Source organism: Amphiura filiformis, chromosome 9 (assembly GCF_039555335.1).
Source record: "Amphiura filiformis chromosome 9, Afil_fr2py, whole genome shotgun sequence".
Classification (NCBI taxonomy): Eukaryota; Metazoa; Echinodermata; class Ophiuroidea; order Amphilepidida; family Amphiuridae; genus Amphiura; species Amphiura filiformis.
In genome coordinates, this window is record NC_092636.1 from 51442906 (window position 1) to 51463735 (window position 20830).

The 20830-nt window shown below is 36.6% G+C and overlaps 2 protein-coding genes across 2 annotated transcripts in view; both read right to left on the reverse strand.

Moving 5' to 3' along the window:
- Positions 1-358: 358 nt before the first annotated feature.
- Positions 359-20830, reverse strand: part of LOC140161129 (alpha-N-acetylgalactosaminidase-like) — a 32328-nt gene continuing 11856 nt past the window's right edge. Inside the window, exons 2-8 of the mRNA XM_072184540.1 lie at positions 7870-8035; positions 7400-7574; positions 5255-5432; positions 4742-4824; positions 4143-4304; positions 2543-2740; positions 359-2036 (exon numbers count right to left, since the gene is read on the reverse strand). Of these exons, the coding sequence (XP_072040641.1) occupies positions 1734-2036; positions 2543-2740; positions 4143-4304; positions 4742-4824; positions 5255-5432; positions 7400-7574; positions 7870-8027 (1257 nt within the window). The 5' untranslated portion in view covers positions 8028-8035 and the 3' untranslated portion in view covers positions 359-1733. The remainder of the gene's footprint in view (positions 2037-2542; positions 2741-4142; positions 4305-4741; positions 4825-5254; positions 5433-7399; positions 7575-7869; positions 8036-20830) is intronic.
- LOC140161127 (alpha-N-acetylgalactosaminidase-like) lies at positions 11475-19102 on the reverse strand. The gene is made up of 7 exons (XM_072184538.1): positions 18920-19102; positions 18450-18624; positions 16735-16912; positions 15689-15771; positions 14852-15013; positions 13686-13883; positions 11475-12375 (listed from the first exon to the last, which is right to left on the reverse strand). The coding sequence occupies exons 1-7, from the start codon at positions 19078-19080 to the stop codon at positions 12073-12075; spliced, it is 1260 nt and encodes a 419-aa protein (XP_072040639.1). The 5' UTR covers positions 19081-19102; the 3' UTR covers positions 11475-12072.

Below are 20830 nucleotides of genomic sequence, written 5' to 3' on the forward strand. Positions count from 1 at the left end.
TACACGGTCCCTGGTTTGATGCAGTGTCAGCGATGCATTTTCATGAGCAAAACAAATGAGCATGCTGACTTTACAGAGGCACTGTTTAATAACATTTTAACTCCTGTTTGTGTATTTATGACACACTTACACAGGGTGTTCCCAGAAAATATTCAGAGCTACAAAAAATGGCAAGATCTTAGAATATTTTTCCATCTTGTCTTGATATTTTTTCTGCGACTGAACTTTTTTCTGCCAACCCCAATACTAGGATGCTGTGGATTTTGTAGCCATGGTGCCAAGATTACAGGGTCCCAGCAAAACTTCATGAAAATGATTTCAAAGGACACAACAAAATAAAGCAAGTACTGTGAGAAACTTGTTTGTAAAACTACAAAATATTACTTTATTGCCTTTTGAGGGAAGACCACCTTGCTTTCCTGATACTACTTTCAACACATAATTGAATCAGTTATACTATTATTATATATCTTGAATTTAAATTGAAATAAAAAATAGACATTCTGCATTTTCTTAACTTATTGCAAAAATATACATATCAAAACTAGTTTCCTAATAAGTTTACACAGTACAAAAAGAACCACAGTTTGAAGTGGATATGAAAATCAGTTTCCATTTGTGCAAAAACAAGATTGCAAATCCACTCAAAGAATAGCCTGGATTACAATAACATCAGACATTGGTAGCACTCACAAGAAGATTTTCACACCATCCCAGAATACATCATGTGCTGCACATGCCACTTATGTGAAATTGACCTTCATCAGCCAGACCGAACCAAGACATAGAGATTATACACTATGCAACAGCAAAGGAGTATTATGTGTTCTTTAATGTGCAAATAACCAATTTCACACTAATGGATTTGTGCATCTATCAGGAACTACCATTTTGTTATGCTATAATAGACTTTGATGAAATTTGCGTGCCAAAAGTTGCAGTCTACAAAACTGGTTTCCATTTTTCATTTGGAATTTCATAATTCTATTTGTCTTAGTTTTTGAACACTTGTAATGAGTACTTGAGACCCCCAGTTACTTGTAAATACCATCTAAAAATAAGAGCCCTGGTGATATTGCTGCTGTAAAGTTCAATGGGAACTTGCAGTTATATATATGGTGTTTTGCAAAAGCATTGTGCATATAGTCTATTATATATCTACCTCGAGTCACCGGCACTAGCTTTGAAGTTCAGCGTGTGCTGCATTAGCTTAACATGGTTTTTTGTATGTACATATGTGGCACATTGATCACGCACATAAAAGTATGTACATGCACCAGGTAACGCTACGCTAATGCAGAACACGCTGAAGTTCAAAGATAGTAATGGAGACTCGAGGTAGATATATAGACAATAATGGTGCTGTAGTGAAAATAATCTTTAGGTAGCACTATTGTCTTGTGAGATATAGCAGTGAGTCCTGAGACTGAGTGCTGAATTTTTAAAATAAATTTTTGGGGTTTGGGAACGGAATTTTGTTCAAATTTGAGGCTATAGAGCTGAAAAACTTCGCTTGAAAACTGATGTTGTGAGTATTTTCATTTGAACTGAGGGTCTTAAGAACAGGACTATGCTTCAACTGGTTCTCTTTTAAACTGTCAGTGAAGTGCAAAATGGGGGTCGTAACTGCCGCACATAGGCTACCCATACCCATACCACCTTTTAATGTCAGTCCCCACCTGACCCAACATTTGCTTTTAATCACATTGATCTTTATAATTATATAAAACATATTATATTATCTTATTTGATTTAATATAATCTAATTTAGTTTTGCCATGAGCTGGGTCACCTCGTAGCATCACTACACCCACTGGGTTCACTTTAAACGATAGGACCTCATTCGCCATGAAGTGTCCAAGGTGTTGATGGTCAAATAACTCATACATAATATAGCCAGCAGTGTGGTTAAATCCAAGACGCTCTGGTGTAACAGTGACTGGACGAGGTATGTCTTCAGTACGACTGAAGAAGACTACAGCAAATGAGCCTCCACTGAGTGGTTTGGTCCATATTTCAATTTGATGATCAGGTGTCTGAAATGAGTCAGAATTCGAATAGTGGTAATGATAGTTTTCAATTGTCAGTTTTAAAGAAAGTGAGGTACAAATCAACTGCTTAGAGCACAAAAAGTTTAATTGATCAGGCTGATTGGAGCAAAAAAGGTTTTTGTTTATTCGTAGCAGTTAAGCTTTTTGCGCTCCAATCAGCCTAAGTTAACTTTTTGGGCCATGCAATTGAAAAGTTGTTTTCAAGATCTTGTGAAAAATCTCTAATTTGTTAATAATTTGCTGCTATGCATTTCAAAACAAAATCAGACATGTTTTTTGTGTATTGTATTTAAAAATAGCAGTCAGTTTTTTTCTGAGACGAATATAACTTTAGTTATATTCGTCTCGTTTTTTTTTCTCATTACAAGGTATTGGAAAATAAATCGGAAATTGGAAAAATTAACATGTTTTACAGTCTGTTGGGTTACAGAAGAAAAAACATATTTTATCATAATAAAAATACTTAACCTTTAATCTACTCGTCTCTTTACCTTCATTATTCTTTTTCCCATAATTCCCAGCTTATCCTGATTAACCTTAATGACCTCCTTATTCAGTAATATCTCCTTGAATTGTATTGGTATAGTGCGTAGGTCATTTGACATCATCAGCTGTACCGCCATAATGGACCATAATGCCATCTGGGATTTGGATTGGTCTAAACTCAGTGAGTAATCGCCTATTATGAGCTGTGTGTGAGTAAGCGGTGAATGATAAATTGGTATGTTAATTATTAGGGTGTCAAAATATCAATTTCAAATAATAGTGTATGAGCTTGACCCCTTCACATGGGGTGTTTGGTACCTGCTGGGAGGGGGGAAGGCAAAGCAGGAACTGCTCGGGCACTGCTGCCATAGGTAGTTGACATGGGCTACACAAAAATGTCTGATAGTAATTGAACCAGAGTAGCTTTTGGTGGGATAAGGGCAATGAACTTTACACCGGGTCAAATTTAAGACTTACTCAAATTGTGTTTTTAAAACCATTCGAATGTATTCCTCCAGTTATAACGAATAGTTTGATCCTAAGACATACCATTCTTGAGTTATTAACAAAAAGGTCAAAGGTCACATTTTTGGCTCTATGAAGGTCAAAAACATCAAAGTGCTCCGATTTTGACAAAAGTGGTGTAAAAATGTCTGTTTTGATAAAACAATTCAAGGATAGGAGTATGCAATCTAGGATGCTTTGTTACCTATGTAATGCTTAAAAATAGGTCAAAGCACAGCACAGTGATTTATAGTGCGCTACGCACAGGCACAAAGCCTAGACATTGATCCACAAGCCTCAGCACACTTTACAGGTTGTCGCTGACCACTACGGCCAGCCCTTGAATTAAGGATCTGAAGGGGCACAGAAACTTTTTTACGGCAAGTTGAAAATTGCCTTGGATTTTCACTGAAAAGGCAAGGCATCGCGGCAGTTTGTAATATTTCAAGAGGGCATCATGGCAACTGTTGGAAATTTGAGAAGGGCACCAAGGCAATTTCTCAAAAGTGAAGAAAACACACACAAATATAGATAGATGATCTTATAATGAAGGGACAGGGCTGGGGCACCGACGGCAACTTCATTAGAGGGCACGGCAAGTGACTGCCTTGGGTAAAGGATATATTCTGAGGGCATTACGGCAGTGGGGATGGGCACCCACGGCAAAATGCCATGGGTGCCGTAGGTTAATTCGAGGGCTGACTATGGCCCACATCATTCCATTAACCATTAAACAACAATTCAGGGACTTTCCTGCTTCAAGAGCGTACACCCTAGACATTCCACAAATAACCTTCGCAACCAGGATCAGCTCCCCAAGTTTCGTACGGGTTACAACAAGCCAAATTAGCAGTGAGTTCCTTGTCCAGGGGAATTTCAAGCTAAATCAATTTTTCCATGAGAGCGTACTATAGGCACCGCCAGGGTTCTAACCCACAACCTCTCGCACCATAGACAAACGCTTTATCGATTGAGCTTACTTGACTGCTATAGGTCAAAAAGCCTCAATGGCACCTGACCTATTTTGCTGTGTTACCTAGGTAACAAAACATCATAGATTATGCAAAACTCTCCTTATTTTTTAATCTCTACATCACTTACCATGTCTGGGTCATTATAGCTTCCTGGTTTGGAGATTGCAGCAAATGTATCCTGGTTAGTGATAAAGTTATCCAAGATGGTTATCAAGCTTGGCCACGAATCTTGAATATCCCTGCCATTACGGATTGTATTGCAGTGATTGGCTATGAGCGTCCAATTTCGCTGCAAAAAGAAAAGTGTTGTGACATTTTGATGTTAAGTTTATAGACCCTATTGAAAACCAACCGGAATGGCATAACATTTGAAATGGCAGCCATGTTGGTGGACATAAGTCATAAGATGGGATGGATTTCCTTCACACGCCTTGAATTTATCATGATAATTTCTTGCATATTCTTGACCACAAAACAGGTTTTTGACTGGATGTAATTAATGGGGGAATGAAAGTGGGTATATGTCACACTGTTCATGTTCATTCATTTGAAAATCTTACTGTATATGATTATGAAGTATGTTTTAAAATCAGCAAAGTTTTTCTAACACAAAAAAAAACATGTTGAGGTAAGTTTAAACTGGTCACAAAACATAGTTCACATCATTATAAAAGGAATAATGTGAATAAAATCCACAAGAAGTACTGGCAAGGATAGCGTACTTACATTGCCACCAACATTAGGCCATTCACATGAAAATATCATTGGTCGCCCTGTCTTGTTCATGGCTATAGACATATTGATAAATCCTGCAAAGCATACAAAAAGAGGTGTTATATTTTCAGTATCATCATCATCATCATATTGACTGGAAAGATAAGTGCATATACATGTGTCATTTGGTTTTACTGTTTAAAACCCTTATGCATATAATCTATAAGGATACTCTACTCATGTTTTGCTGGTTGCAGGTAGGATCAAAATGCCAGAGATGTGAGTGGCCTCGGATCAAAAACGTAGTAATCACGATTAGCAATTCCCACTTCTACAGGTTTTTAACCAAAGAGTCTTTTCTGATCTGTTTGTCCCGCGTTCAATAAAATTGCGGGCCCTAGATGCCATATTCCTTCCTTTTCCACATATCCGATTGCCCATGTTAAAAATCTGGCAATGGCGGCCACCAACCATTTCCAGTCCCTTCATACATGGTCCCTGGTAATACATACTAACTAAGCTAACCTTGCTGGGTAAGAGCTGCTCCTGGAGTATGACATTTGTCCATCTTAACCATGTCTATTCCCCACTCGGCAAATGTCTTAGCATCCGTCTCTATATGGCCATAGGTTCCTGGTAGACCTCGGCAAGTCTTATAGCCCATACTCTCATAGATACCTAGCTTCAGACCCTTGGAATGTACCTGTAGCATAAAGCAGTAGGAAAAAGCTAAACTAACGCTAACTACACTGTCATTTTGTTGCTACACAACCATGTTAGGCACAACATCTACAGTCCAATCCCCTTATCCATACCTCTTTTATACAGATCTCTCTATTATCCAGACATGTCATCTTCAAAGAAAAACTTGTTTTTAATACTTGAATTCATGCACTGAAGAATTCAGAAGGCCATAACTATGTGGCATAAAGCACTCATGTACCACCTTTCAGTGTTATTATCTCATTTTGAGTAACCTTTTTCTATTTCAATGTTAGCAGTTCATGCAGCATTATAATTCACTTATCTGGATTTTTTCACTTGGTCCCATCATGGTCGGATAAGAGAGATTGGACTGTAATTTGGTCCTATAGCGCCATTGTGCCCCAAAAGGTACTGACAGTTCTTCCTATCATATCTTGAACATTTGCATAGTGCTTTGTTTTTTATTTAAATGAAAAATGTTAACACGTAATGTGGACTATTATGCTGGATACATTTTATTACATCACCAGGTTATGATATGAAGAGTTATCGGTACCTAACTGGACACCGATCGTGCTATAGGACCAAATTAGATGTGGTACCTTATAAATACTGAAGAGTTATTTCACTGTTAAAACTTTGCTTAGGCCAAAAATGCAATGCATATGGGCTATTATAGTTGATATCCATATACCCCCGATCTTAATATTGGTCATGTCTTCTATGGGGGTGTGAATTTCAACTAGAATAGCCCAATTCTATTTCAAGCAGGTGTTTTTAATATCAAATTCAGTTTCAAATTATTCAGTGCCCATGCCAAGCATCTAGTGTAAACACATAAGACTTCAAAAGTTGCTGGTGAATGTTGTTTCAGCTTGTCAATTCAGTCAAATTGAATCAATTGCATTAGAATTGGTAACTATCATATTGCATTTTTTAGAGTTTGTATATACATTTGTGATTTTCATGTATGTCAGTCAGTGTTGAATTTCCCTGAAGGTACCTCCGATTTACTGACTCAAATTAAGGTAATCCTCTTTTGCAATAGAGTTGCAATTTTTCCATGGTGAAATGGGGTCACAAGTCAGTTTCTAAAGTCCAATGCTGAATGCATGTTTTGTGGTATCACATACTGAATTGAATTTGAATTTCTTGGAGTCTTGGTTTGTAAATTTAGTTAATCCTGGCTCTATCATATCATGCTGTGTTGAATCATTTGATATTTTGACTGAAGTGCACAAAGTGTGATTTTGCATGGAACTTCAAAATAGGGACATCCCCAGGGGGACATCTTATGCCCATCACCTTAAGGTTGGGTACTCATATTAGCCTTGATGAGATCACACCCAGTGTTGAAATATGCCTCAAAAGTTACAGGCCAGCCGGGCTTGACCTTAAAAGTTACCGCCAGCCGGGTCGGCAACTAGATGCCAGTCAGAAAAGTTACCGGCCAGGCCAAAAAGTTACAGGCCAATGGCCGGCTGACCGGCCCTATTTCGAACACTGATCACACCACTAAATCAGGTCCAACCCTATCTGACTGAAGAAATAACAACCAGTGTTTTTATTTGCTGACCATAACAAATGCATTTTAATGGAAAAAAGTTTGAAATGTTTTTCTTATCATCCAAGCATAAAATAATAAAAAATATTACAATTCTGACATTTTAGGAAGGTTTTTTCGTTCCATGTACCAAATGACGTCACAGCATAGAGGCGCTGTGATGTAGGCTTTGGTATGGTTTACACCATGTTCAATGCACCACTGCGAAAAATCGAGCTGCTCAACTACCAAAAAATGGTGGTTTTAGGGTATAATGTATCATAAACTTTAGTAAAATAATTGTGTTTTGAATGCCCTAGCACGTTCTAACCATGAGAAAATGAAAATTTCTTAGGTACCTCTTAACACATAAAAGAATAGGAACTTGATTTAGTGGTGTGATCCCTATGTACTTGACTTACATAATCTGCCAGTGCCTTCATTCCATTAGGGAATCTCTCTGGATCTGCTACCAGTTTGCCTTGACTATCTCGTTCTGCTGCCATCCAGCAATCATCTATGTTAACATGATCATACCCGGCAGCCAGGTAGCCATCTTTAACTATTTGATCCGCCATGACCTTGTACAGATTCTCACTGGAATACAATACCAATACAAGAAATTTATCATTTTATGTAAAACTGAATTGTTCTTTCGAAATGTTATAAAAGAGAAATGTCTCAAACTAGTAACTAATTAAAACCATGCAGTCATGACAATAATGATGTTTATATTTTAAGTTCAACACAGTTTCAGTTTATTAATATCAATCCATAGTCTGTAGGCTGAACTAAATCATCCTATCATTAAAAGACTGACAAAAACAAAGAAACAAACAAAAACAAGTAATACCTTTTCTGAATTCACAGTCATTTATAGAGATGTTCTTACCTGACACAATTATCTGGGTCATTTTTACAATCAGTAATACATCTGAATCGTTCCCATGACAACCACCCCATTGGAGGGGTCAAAGCTAAGCCATTATCCAGACCATATACAGTTAGGCACAATGAGGTCAATGTAAGAAGCTGAAGAAGCAAATTCATCTTGAGATCTGAGAAGAAAAAATACAATTTGGAATTCCTGATTAACATGAGTTTGAACCATCCTTTTCAGAGCCACCATTTCCAAAACACTATTCAGTGCTCATGGTGGGTGTGTGTTTATTAAAGCCATAATGTACGATCTTAGGGGGCTGGCATTTTCTTCGGAAGGGGTGGGTCCCAAATATACTGGGGGCATAATTTTTTGGAAAGAAAAATAGGGGGGGGGGGCATAACATTTTTGATGACCAAAATGTAAGGAGTCACAAAATGATCACAGATAACATGTTTATTTTATTCAAAAAGACTGATTTCAATATAAGTTTAGCCTGTTTAAGGGGTAAGGTTTATCGGTGGTATATAGGGGGTCATAAATTATTTGTTGCCGAAATAGGGGGGGTCGCAATTTTATTGATGCCGACTTTTTGTAAATTCAGGACCCCCTTTGAAAGAAAATGCCAACCCCCTTATATGAAATGAGTTATTTTTTTCAAACCTGATTTTTGGCATGTAATGTTTACACATGTCCCCTTTACACATGTCCCAACTTGCACCTAAATGGAATCAGCCAAATTTGTTGTTTGTAGATCAACAGAGCAAAGTTTGACATAAAGTTATGAATTATGACTTTATATCCTCCTATAGAACTACATGTTAAATGGCCAAAATAACCAGTAGGTTTTTTTCACTTTACCTTATTATTTCAGCTCAAAATGGACAGAAACCCTATACCTGACAATGATTACTAGTATTATTTCAGCATTATGAGTATAGAACAACAAATTTAAAATTTGAAGGAGATCGTACATAATGGCTTTAATACAACTAATACAGACAATACGGTATACTATACACATCACTCCATTTCAAAAAGAGCACAGTGTTTACAACTAGTCTTGCAAGTCTTTATCATATAATAACATCTACAGACCTGAAGTCTTGCAAGTCCTGTGTTACAATCCTTCAGGACTCTTGCATGGATTTTGTCAGGACCAGTAGCTTTATCTGGTTGCAGATACCATTGAGCATGTTGCTGAATGCTGAACTTCAGGAGCAGATTTTTCTGCGCAGGTAAGCTGACATTTAGCAGCAAGGTCTGGCAAAATTGTTCAGCTTTGTCTTTTGATATAGTGTAGACTTGATGCTCATCCTTCAGCACTGGTGTATTAACTCTGTTGGACTTTATACCAGACAAGGTGTTAACAGTGTTCCATCATTTCTTGCTGCTGAGGCTGAAATCTGAGAGTTCTTTCCTCAATATTTGTTTTTAACTCCTTCTGGCTACCTTTTCTGTGTGATTGTACTCCTTTCTAGCTTTTGTAAACTTATTCTTATTTTCCTTGGTATTGTTCTTTTTAGCTTCCTGCAAAAGCGGTGTTTCTTGGTTGCTGCCCGTTTGCAGTGGTCATCAAACCACACCTTGTCACCAGTCTTCTTGAAAACAAATTAAGCTTTGCTGGTATGGAAGTCTCCATTGCATCACTGATAAGTGATGATATTGCTGCAAGCTTCTTCTGGGTCATCAGATTGGAGCGCAAGGGACCAGTCTGCAGATGTAAGAAACCTCTAATTCCACAAGTAGTCGGCCTTGTTGTACTGCCACACTTTGAGCTTGTAGGGTTTGTCTCTGTACAGCGCACATTCAGTTTAAAATGAACTGGATGATGATCTGAGGTACCTCCTAGTCTTGCATGTACTGTATGTAACAAGACTCCGTGATAAAATAACTAACATGGACACAACAAAATAAAGCAAGTACTGTGAGAAACTTGTTTGTAAAAATACAAAATATTATCACTTTATTGCCTTTTCAGGGAAGACCACCTTGCTTTCCTGATACTACTTTCATCACATAATTGAACCAATTATATTATTATTATATATATATCATATTTAAATTGAAATAGAAAATAGAAATAGAACTTATTGCAAAAATATACATATCAAAACTAGTTTCATAATAAGTTTACAAAGTACAAAAAGCCATAGCTAAGCACGCTTCCCCAAGCAAACTTAAAGTGGCAATGATTTAGGGTGTAACTTTCATGTAAGCATACTCCTAGTCAGCCTAGTGGCAGTGGCAGATTCGAATCACTCATGCTAAAACTCACAGGGTGTATAGTAAAGCTACAATTTCTCTGTGTTACAAAATTTAAAATCTGTGTTACAAATTGGATGATTTCTGTGATTTTCTGTTTTTCACTATAAAGCACTGAAAAGTTAAAACAAACATGTTTTAAAAGTGTATTTTGTCTTACCCTTTACTGTAGTAAGGCCAGAATCTTGAATCAAAGGTCTAGAAAAAATGCTAGAATGGATTGTCTAACGGTTGATTACTGCTAAATAATCGCTTTTCTTTGTTTTATTTTGCAAATAACCACAAAAGTTAGACCTTTTACACAGTTTTTCACTATTTTGTGGCATATTCAAATTTCTGTGAGCAAACCCTGAATTCCGTGAATTTTTCTGTTTTCTGTATCCCCGAGAAATCGTGGCTTTAGCGTATGTATACCCACAAAAGAGTAGAGGAGTGGCGAGGCAACCATGTAAACACACTGATTTGTATCTGCCACTGCAAAATCCATCATGGGGTTAAGTCAACTTAAAACAAGACACAATTCCTTAAGGGGGTACTACACCCCTGGCCAATTTTGTGCCTACTTTTGAATTTTTCATAAATATTATAGCGCATTGGTGACAAGTAAAATATGTATATTATAGGGGCAAGGACTACAACTACTGCACTGAAAATTTAGCACCTCAAGGCAAGTAGTTATTGATTTATCGATCAAATAGTGGTTTTCCCTCATTTTTGACTGTAACTCCACAACTGTTGTCTGTGCTGAAATAAAATTTTCAGTGCAGTAGTTGTAGTCCTTGCCCCTATAATATAAATATCTTAGTTGTCATCAATGCGCTTTAATTTTTGAGAAAAATGCAAAAATAGGCACACAATTGTGCAGGGGTGTAATACCCCCTTAAGTCTTAACAATATGCCAATTTTGTGTATGCTTACATGATGGATAGAAGTGATTTAAAATCTTTCAACCCATACCCCCACCCCACCCACTCAAAAAAAGTCTTGTAATTCATTAAATTGATTAAAGGGACTGTTTACATACCCGGACATAGTGAAGCATGACCATAAGTGTGCCACATAAACTCATCAATGTTGATAAACAAACATCATTGTAAATCCTGAAACTGACATCTCTGACTTTTTCCTACTTACAAAAAAAATGAAATAAGATTACAGTTTCCAAAAAGCAGATGCATGTAAAACAAGTAATTAGCATTTTCTTATTACGCAAATAGTATCAATTTTCTAGACTGTAAACAAATCTTTGATTATACATGTACAACTGGCAAAATACTTAAAACTCATAAAGTTAAAAAGTTTCAATGATTTCATACATTTTTGGTATGATTTATAGAGCAAGATTGAAGATACCCTTTTTCAAAAAATCTGCTATTCACGTTACATAATTATGTAAATAAACAGTGTTCTGATCTTGAAAATGCCACCTTTTACATGAAACTTTGTTCCTGGGTTTTTAACCATGCACTGGAAGCATTAAATGTCTCCCTGTGAGACAGCTTGGTAATTTTAAATAGTTACTGCCCAGACTACTATACCAACAGGCCCAGCACCCTAGGAAGGGGTACCCAACTTTCATGTTGGTATGGGTGTGTGGTGCAAAGTGCTGAACTGTGAGTCTTGGGAACTGATTTTTTGTTTTTAATTGCATCTTGAGTACTGATTTTTCACAATTTTTTGAGTTTGGGAACTGAATTTTGCTCAAATTTTAGGATACGAAAACGTTTTTGGTTTGAGAATTGACAATTTGATTATTTTCTTTTGAGTCTTAAAACTGAACTATGTTCCAACCTGGGGAGGGGGGTCTTGTGAACTGTCAGTGAGATGCAAAATGGGGGTCTTAACTGCCGCACATAGGCTACCCATACCCATACCACCTTTTAATGTCAGTCCCACCTGACCCAGCATTTGCTTTAAATCACATTGGTCTTTATAATTATATAAAACATATTATAGTATCTTATTAGATTTGATATAATCTAATTTAGTTTTGCCATGAGCTGGATCACCTCGTAACATCACTACACCTACTGGGTTCACTTTAAATGATAGATCCTCATTCGCCATGAAGTGTCCAAGGTGTTGATGGTCAAATAACTCATACATAATATAGCCAGCAGTGTGGTTAAATCCAAGACGTTCTGGTGTAACGGTGACAGGACGAGGTATGTCTTCGGCACGACTGAAGAAAACTACAGCAAATGAGTCTCCACTGAGCGGTTTGGTCCATATTTCAATTTGATGATCAGGTGTCTGAAATGAGTCAGAATTCGAATAGTGGTGGTAATGATAGTTTTCAATTGTCAGTTTTAAAGAAAGTGAGGTACAAATTAACTGATTGTAGCACAAAAAGTTTAACTGCCTTTGTTTACCCTTAGTAGTTAACTTTTCTGCACTCCAATCAGCCTCAGTAGTTAACTTTAAAGATATAATTATGAAAATCTCTAATTTATTAATAATTCGCTAATATGTGATTATTCATGAAACCAAAAAAAAAATGCATTTCAAAACAAAATCAAACATGTTTTTCATGTATTTAAAAATAGCAGTCAGTTTTTGCCCATTAGGCCTATGTAATGAAATTATTAGTTTCCCGTCACCCACCCACATCACCTTTTCAATTTGACTACAACTTTCATTATTTTCATTAAAAAGTCAATTATCTGAAAATTGAGATGGAAATAATCAAAATTGAAACTCTCAAAATGTCTGACATCCCCTACTGATCATAATCATCAGTTTTTCTTAGTTGTAGGGGTAGAGGATGTGATAAATAATGAAAATTTAAGGATTACCTCATCATGTTTCTAGTGATTACAAAAATTGCAAATTTCTTTTCATTTTAATAAAAACAAATTCAAATCTTTTCTCAATCTGTTGCAAAAATTTATGTCTGTAATGATGATTTAAGCATTAAGACAGTTTTGAGATGGTCTTTATCAACAATATTGGTAATAGCCATATAAATGAAAGTTTTGACAATAATGAAATTTTCCAAAATAATGATGATAATGAAATCATGACCTCATATTTCACGGAAATAAATGTGACGGGAAACTAATCATTTCATTTCATCAGTCTTATCTGCCTATGCAAGTTATTGGAATATTAACATGTTTTACAGTCTGTTGGGTTACAGAAAAAAAACCCCATATTTTATCATAATAAAAATACTTAACCTTACTAGCCTTAATGTATGATTTCCTTGAAATTTTAAATTTGTTATTATACATGCAAAATGCTGAAATAATGCTAGTAATAATTATCAGGAAGGGTTTCTGTCCATTTTGAGCTGAAATAACAAGGTAAAGTGAAAGAAACCCTGCTGGTTATTTTGGCCGTTTAACACGCAGTTCTATAGGAAGATATAATGTCACAATTCTTTGAATTATGACATTATGTTGAACTTTGCTCTGTTGACCTACAAACACATTCCATTTAGGTGCAAGTTGGGACATGTGTAAACATTACGAATATGCCATAAAATCAGATTTGAACAAAATTAACCAATTTTATATTATAAGATCATACATTATGGCTTTAATCTACCCTAGTCTATTTACCTTCATTATTCTTTTTCCCATAATTCCCAGCTTATCCTGATTAACCTTAATGACTTCCTTATTCAGTAATATCTCCTTGAATTGTATTGGTATAGTCCGCAGGTCATTTGACATCATCATCTGTACCGCCATAATGGACCATAATGCCATCTGGGATTTGGATTGGTCTAAACTCAGTGAGTAATCACCTATTATGAGCTGTGAATGATAAATTGGTATGTTGGTATAATTAAAGACAGAGATAAAAAGAATTTATCGCGTCTGATGTCACTGTCAATTACGATCCTTGATTGGTTAGCACAGGTTAAATAGCGCGTAAAAGGAAGATCAATCTATCTGGTGCTGATCGGAGAAAAGGAACAGCAGCAAATGGTGAAAAATTACGTACTTTTAAAAGGCAAAAAGCAGCTTTTCTAGGCATTGTTGACATGGTGCCTTCGCCAAAGAAAGTTTCCTACTATAAAGACCTAACTTTTGAGATGGTTTGCATGTTTGAAAGTGCAAAATTAACAATAAGGCGACCGGTTATACCGCCGTGTTCAGCAAGTCATCATCACAACGTTTGTAAACAAACCGTGCTCGAGTTTGATTGACAGATGACGTCAGACGTGATAAATTTGTTTTATCTCTGTCTTTAATTATATGTTAATAATATGACATTCCACATTTATTAGAGTGTCAAAATATCAATTTCAAATAGACCTACTGCACTATATGTACTATTAGATGTTTATGAATTCCTGATTTGGACAAATTAACATGTCTATTTACCTATTATGAGCTGTATGTGATTAAGAGGTTAATGATCAGATGAGGTGTTTGGTATCAGTTGGGGGGGGCAAAGCAGGAACTACTTAGAGCACTGTTAGCATAAGTAGTTGACATCATGGGCTACACAAAAATGTGTTTTTAAAACCATTCGAATGTATTCCTCTAGTTATAACGAATAGTTTGATCTACCTAGGATGTACCATTCTTGAGTTATTAACAAAATAAATGAGAGGATTACACAATCCAGGATGTTTCCTTACCTATGTAATGCATCAAAATAGGTCAAGGTCAATAAGCCTCAGTGGCACCTGACCTATTTTGCAGTGTTACCTAGGTAACAAAACATCCTAGATTATGCAAAACTATCCTTATTTTATAATCTCTACATCACTTACCATGTCTGGGTCATTATAGCTTCCTGGTTTGGAGATTGCAGCAAATGTATCCTGGTTAGTGATGAAACTATCCAAGATGGTTATCAAGCTTGGCCACGAATCCTGAATATCCCTGCCATTACGGATTGTATTGCAGTGATTGGCTATGAGCGTCCAATTTCGCTGCAAAAAGAAAAGTGTTGTGACATTTTGATGTTAAGTTTCTAGACCCTATCAAAAACCAACCGAAATGGCATAACATTTGAAATGGCAGCCATGTTGGTTGACAGTATAAGATGAGTCATAAGATGGGATGGATTTCCTTCACATGCCTTGAATTTATCATGATAATTTCTTGCATATTCTTGACCACAAAACAGGTTTTTTTAAAGGTTTTTGACAGGATGTAATTAAGGGGGGAATAAAGATTAATGAATGAAAGTGGGTATATGTCACACTGTGCATGTTCATTCATTTGAAAGTATGTTTTAAAATCAGCAAAGTTTTTCTAACACAAAAAAAAACACCAGTTCACATCATTATATGTGACCATCCAGCACAACTGAGCCCTGAAATCGCCAATCATCATTTTTGAGATATTCAACCAACATATTCTGCTTGAAATTAGCTTTAAAATGATGTATATCATGTCTATAGTACTTGACATTTAAGTAGTGAAAAAGCAATAAAACAGTCAATAAATCCTTTGTTTCCTATAATTGTTTATTGTTAAGTTCAATGGAGCATATCTCAATAGTGGCACTGGCGACATCCGGGCTCAGTTGTGGAGGATGGTCACATATAAGGAATAATGTGAATACAATCCACAAGAAGTACTGGCAAGGATAATGTACTTACATTACCACCAACATTAGGCCATTCACATGAAAATATCATTGGTCGCCCTGTCTTGTTCATGGCTATAGACATATTGATGAATCCTGCAAAGCATACAAAAAGAGGTGTATATTTTGAGTATCATCATCATAATCACCATCATCATATTGACTGGAAAGATAAGTGCATATACATGTGTCATTTGGTTTTACTGTTTAAACCCCTTATGCATATAATCTATAAGGATACTCTGTTTCTCCTCTAGTTTGGTAGTGACCTAGGTGCATGTTTTGCTGGTTGCAGCTAGGATCAAAATGCCAGGGATATGAGTGGCCTCGGATCAAAAACGTAGTAATCACGATTAGCCATTCCCACTTCCACAGGTTTTTAACCAAAGAGTCTTTCTGATCTGTTTGTCCCGCGTTCAATAAAATTGAGATCCCTAGATGCCATATTCCTTCATTTTCCACAAATCTGATTGCCCATGTTAAAAATCTGGCAATGGCGGCCATCAACATCATCCCCATGGCAACTTTCAGCGAACATAGATACACATAATTTCATATACACTATTTCACGCAACAGCAATTTAGTCTCATTCATACATTTAAACAACAATATAGAGGGACGTACAATGTATTATTTTCATGTTTTAAGGTTTGAGACAAATAAAAATGTGTTGCAAGGAAGCAAAAACACAGAATTCCATGGAACCAAGGGACTCTAACCTCCCTGAAATGCACATGCTAACCTTATCCCACTGAGTATATATATGCTTTCTGTTCCTATTGATTTTGATAATAATGTTCTTGATGATTTATGTTGGTATTTCTAGAGTATTTCATTATAAGCAAACATGTTGGCTCCTTTCAAATCGTGCAAGCCAAGCCAGATGCCATGTGGTAACTGCTGGGATTTGTATGAGGGTCTATCAATCAATATATTATGCGTGCTTGCTCAATTGAGGCTAATTTGAAAACCCTCAGCAACTGCATGGTACAGTGAGTGGAAGCCATTTCCAGTCCCTTCATACATGGCCCCTGGTACTACATACTAACTAAGCTAACCTTGCTGGGTAAGAGCTGCTCCTGGAGTATGACATTTGTCCATCTTAACCATGTCTATTCCCCACTCGGCAAATGTCTTAGCATCCGTCTCTATATGGCCATAGGTTCCTGGTAGACCTCGACAAGTCTTATAGCCCATACTCTCATAGATACCTAGCTTCAGACCCTTGGAATGTACCTGTAGCATAATGCAGTTGGAAAAAGCTTAACTAATGCTAACTACACTTGTCATTTTGTCACTACACAACCATGTTAGGCACAACATCTAATTTGGTCCTAGAGTGCTATTGGTGCCCTGTTAGGTACTGACAGCTCTTGAACATCATATCTTGAACATATTGCTTTGTTTTTTATTTAAATGAAAAAAAGATAACACTATGCAAATGTGGACTATTATGCTGGATACATTTTATTACATCACCAGGTTATGATATGAAGAGTTATCGGTACCTAACTGGACACCGATCGTGCTATAGGACCAAATTAGATGTGGTACCTTATAAATACTGAAGAGTTATTTCACTGTTAAAACTTTGCTTAGGCCAAAAATGCAATGCATATGGCTATTATAGTTGATATCCATATACCCCCTATTGAAGACATGGTCTTAATATTGGTCATGTCTTCTATGGGGGTATGAATATCAACTAGAATAGCCCAATTCTATTTCAAGCAGGTGTTTTTTAATATCAAATTCAGTTTCAAATTATTCAGTGCCCATGCCAAGCATCTAGTGTAAACACATATACAGTTCATAAGACTTCAAAAGTTGCTGGTGAATGTTGTTTCAGCTTGTCAATTCAGTCAAATTGAATCAATTGCATTAGAATTGGTAACTATCATATTGCATTTTTTAGAGTTTATATATACATTTGTGATTTTCATGTATGTCAGTCAGTGTTGAATTTCCCTGAAGGTACCTCCGATTTACTGACTCAAATTAAGGTAATCCTCTTTTGCAATAGAGTTGCAATTTTTACATGGTGAAATGGGGTCACAAGTCAGTTTCTAAAGTACAATGCTGAATGCATGTTTTGTGGTATCACATACTGAATTGAATTTGAATTTCTTGGAGTCTTGGTTTGTAAATTTAGTTAATCCTGGCTCTATCGTCATGCTGTGTTGAATCATTTGATATTTTGACCTGAAGTGCACAAAGTGTGATTTTGCATGGAACTTCAAAATAGGGACATCCCCAGGGGGACATCTTATGCCCATCACCTTAAGGTTGGGTAGTCATATTAGCCTTGATGAGATCACACCACTAAATCAGGTCCAACCCTATCTGACTGAAGAAATAACAACCAGTGTTTTTATTCGCTGACCATAACAAATGCATTTTAAAAAAAAAAAGTTTGAAATGTTTTTCTTATCATCCAAGCATAAAATAATAAAAAATATTACAATTCTGACATTTTAGGAAGGTTTTTTAGTTCCATGCACCAAATGACGTCACAGCATAGAGGCGCTGTGATGTAGGCTTTGGTAGGGTTTACATCATGTTCAATGCACCACTGCGAAAAGTCGAGCTGCTCAACTACCAAAAAATGGTGGTTTTAGGGTAGAATATATCACAAACTTTAGTAAAATAATTGTGTTTTGAATGCCCTAGCACGTTCTAACCATGAGAAAATGACAATTTCTTAGGTACCTCTTAACACATAAAAGAATAGGGACTTGATTTAGTGGTGTGATCCCTGATGTACTTGACTTACATAATCTGCCAGTGCCTTCATTCCATTAGGGAATCTCTCTGGATCTGCTACCAGTTTGCCTTGACTGTCTCGTTCTGCTGCCATCCAGCAATCATCTATGTTAACATGATCATACCCGGCAGCCAAGTAGCCATCTTTAACTATTTGATCTGCCATCACCTTGTACAGATTCTCACTGCAATACAGTATCAATACAAGAAATTTATCGGTTTATGTAAAACTGAATTGTTCTTTCGAAATGTTATAAAAGAGAAATGTCTCAAACTAGTAACTAATTAAAAACATTCTGTCATGACAATAATGATGTCTATATTTTAAGTTCAACACAGTTTCAGTTTATTAATATCAATCCATAGTCTGTAGGCTGAACTAAATCATCCTATCATTAAAAGACTGATAAAAACAAAGAAACAAACAAAAACAAGTAATACCTTTTCTGCATTCACAGTCATTTATAGAGATGTTCTTACCTGACACAATTATCTGGGTCATTTTTACAATCAGTAATACATCTGAATCGTTCCCATGACAACCACCCCATTGGAGGGGTCAAAGCTAACCCATTATCCAAACCATATACAGTTAGGCACAATGAGGTCAATGTAAGAAGCTGAAGAAGCAAATTCATCATGAGATCTGAGAAGAAAAAAATACAGTTTGGAATTCCTGATTAACATGAGCCTAGTTTGAACCATCCTTTTCAGAGCCACCATTTCCAAAACACTATTCAGTGCTCATGGTGGGTGTGTGTTTATTAAAGCCATAATATACGATCTTAGGGGCTGGCGTTTTCTTGGAAGGGGTGGGTCCCAAATATACTGGGGCATAATTTTTGGAAAGAAAAATAGGGGGGCATAAAATTTTGATGACCAAAATGTAAGGAGTCACAAGATGATCACAGATAGCGTGTTTATTTTATTCAAAAAGACTGATTTCAATATAAGTTTAGCCTGTTTAAGGGGTAAGGTGTATCGGTGGTAGGCGGGCCATAACATTTTTTGTTGCGGAAAAAGGGGGGGAGGTCGCAATTTTATTGATGCTGACTTTTTGTAAATTCAGGACCCCCTTTCAAAGAAAATGCCAGCCCTTATATGAAATGAGTTAATTTGTTTCAAACCTGATTTTTGGCATGTAATGTTTACACATGTCCCCTTTACACATGTCCCAACTTGCACCTGAATGGAATCAGCCAAATTTGTTGTGTTTGTAGGTCAACAGAGCAAAGTTTGACATAAAGTCAGTATTCATGAATTATGACTTTATATCCTCCTATAGAACTACATGTTAAATGGTCAAAATAACCAGTAGGTTTTTTTCACTTTACCTTATTATTTCAGCTCAATGGACAGAAACCCTATACCTGACAATAATTACTAAGAATTATTTCAGCATTTTGAGTATAGAACAACAAATTTAAAATTTGAAGGAGATCGTACATAATAGCTTTAATACAACTAATAGAGACAATACGGTATACTATACACATCACTCCATTTCAAAAAGAGCACAGTGTTTACAACTAGTCTTGCAAGTCTTTATCATATAATAACATCTACAGACCTGAAGTCTTGCAAGTCCTGTGTTACAATCCTTCAGGACTCTTGCATGGATTTTGTCAGGACCAGTAGCTTTATCTGGTTGCAGATACCTGAGAAGCTTCCTAACATCTTTGACCTTGAAGGCTATAACTTCAGGAGCAGATTTTTCTGCACAGGTAATTAAGCTGACATTTAGCAGCAAGGTCTGGCAAAATTGTTCAGCTTTGTCTTTTGATATAGTGTAGACTTGATGCTCATCCTTAAGCACTGGTGTATTAACTCTGTTGGACTTTAATACCAGACAAGGTGTTAACAGTGTTCCACCATTTCTTGCTGCTGAGGCTGCCATCTGAGAGTTCTTTCCTCAATTTTTGTTAATTATAGCTCCTTCTGGCCACCTTCTCTGCATGATTGTACTCCTTTCTAGCTTTTGTAAACTTATTCTTATTTTCCTTGGTATTGTTCTTTTTAGCTTCCTGCAAAAGCGGTGTTTCTTGGTTGTTGCCCGTTTGCAGTGGTCATCAAACCATACCTTGTCACCAAGCTTTGCTGGTATGAAAGTCTCCGTTGCATCACTGATAATACAGTCAGTCTGCTCTGAAGTACAAAGTACCGACGCGAACGCACACATTGTGCCGACTTTGAAGGCACGCATACCTGCAGCAGAGACGCAGCGCAGCGCACTGTTTACGCGCTGTATACGCGCGTTGTCACTTTGTACAAACTGTAGTGATGATGTTGCTGGAAGCTTCTTCTCGGTAATCAGATTGGAGTGCAAGGGACCAGTCTGCAGATGTAAGAAACCTCTAATTCTCCAGTAGGTGGCCTTATTGTACTGCCCCA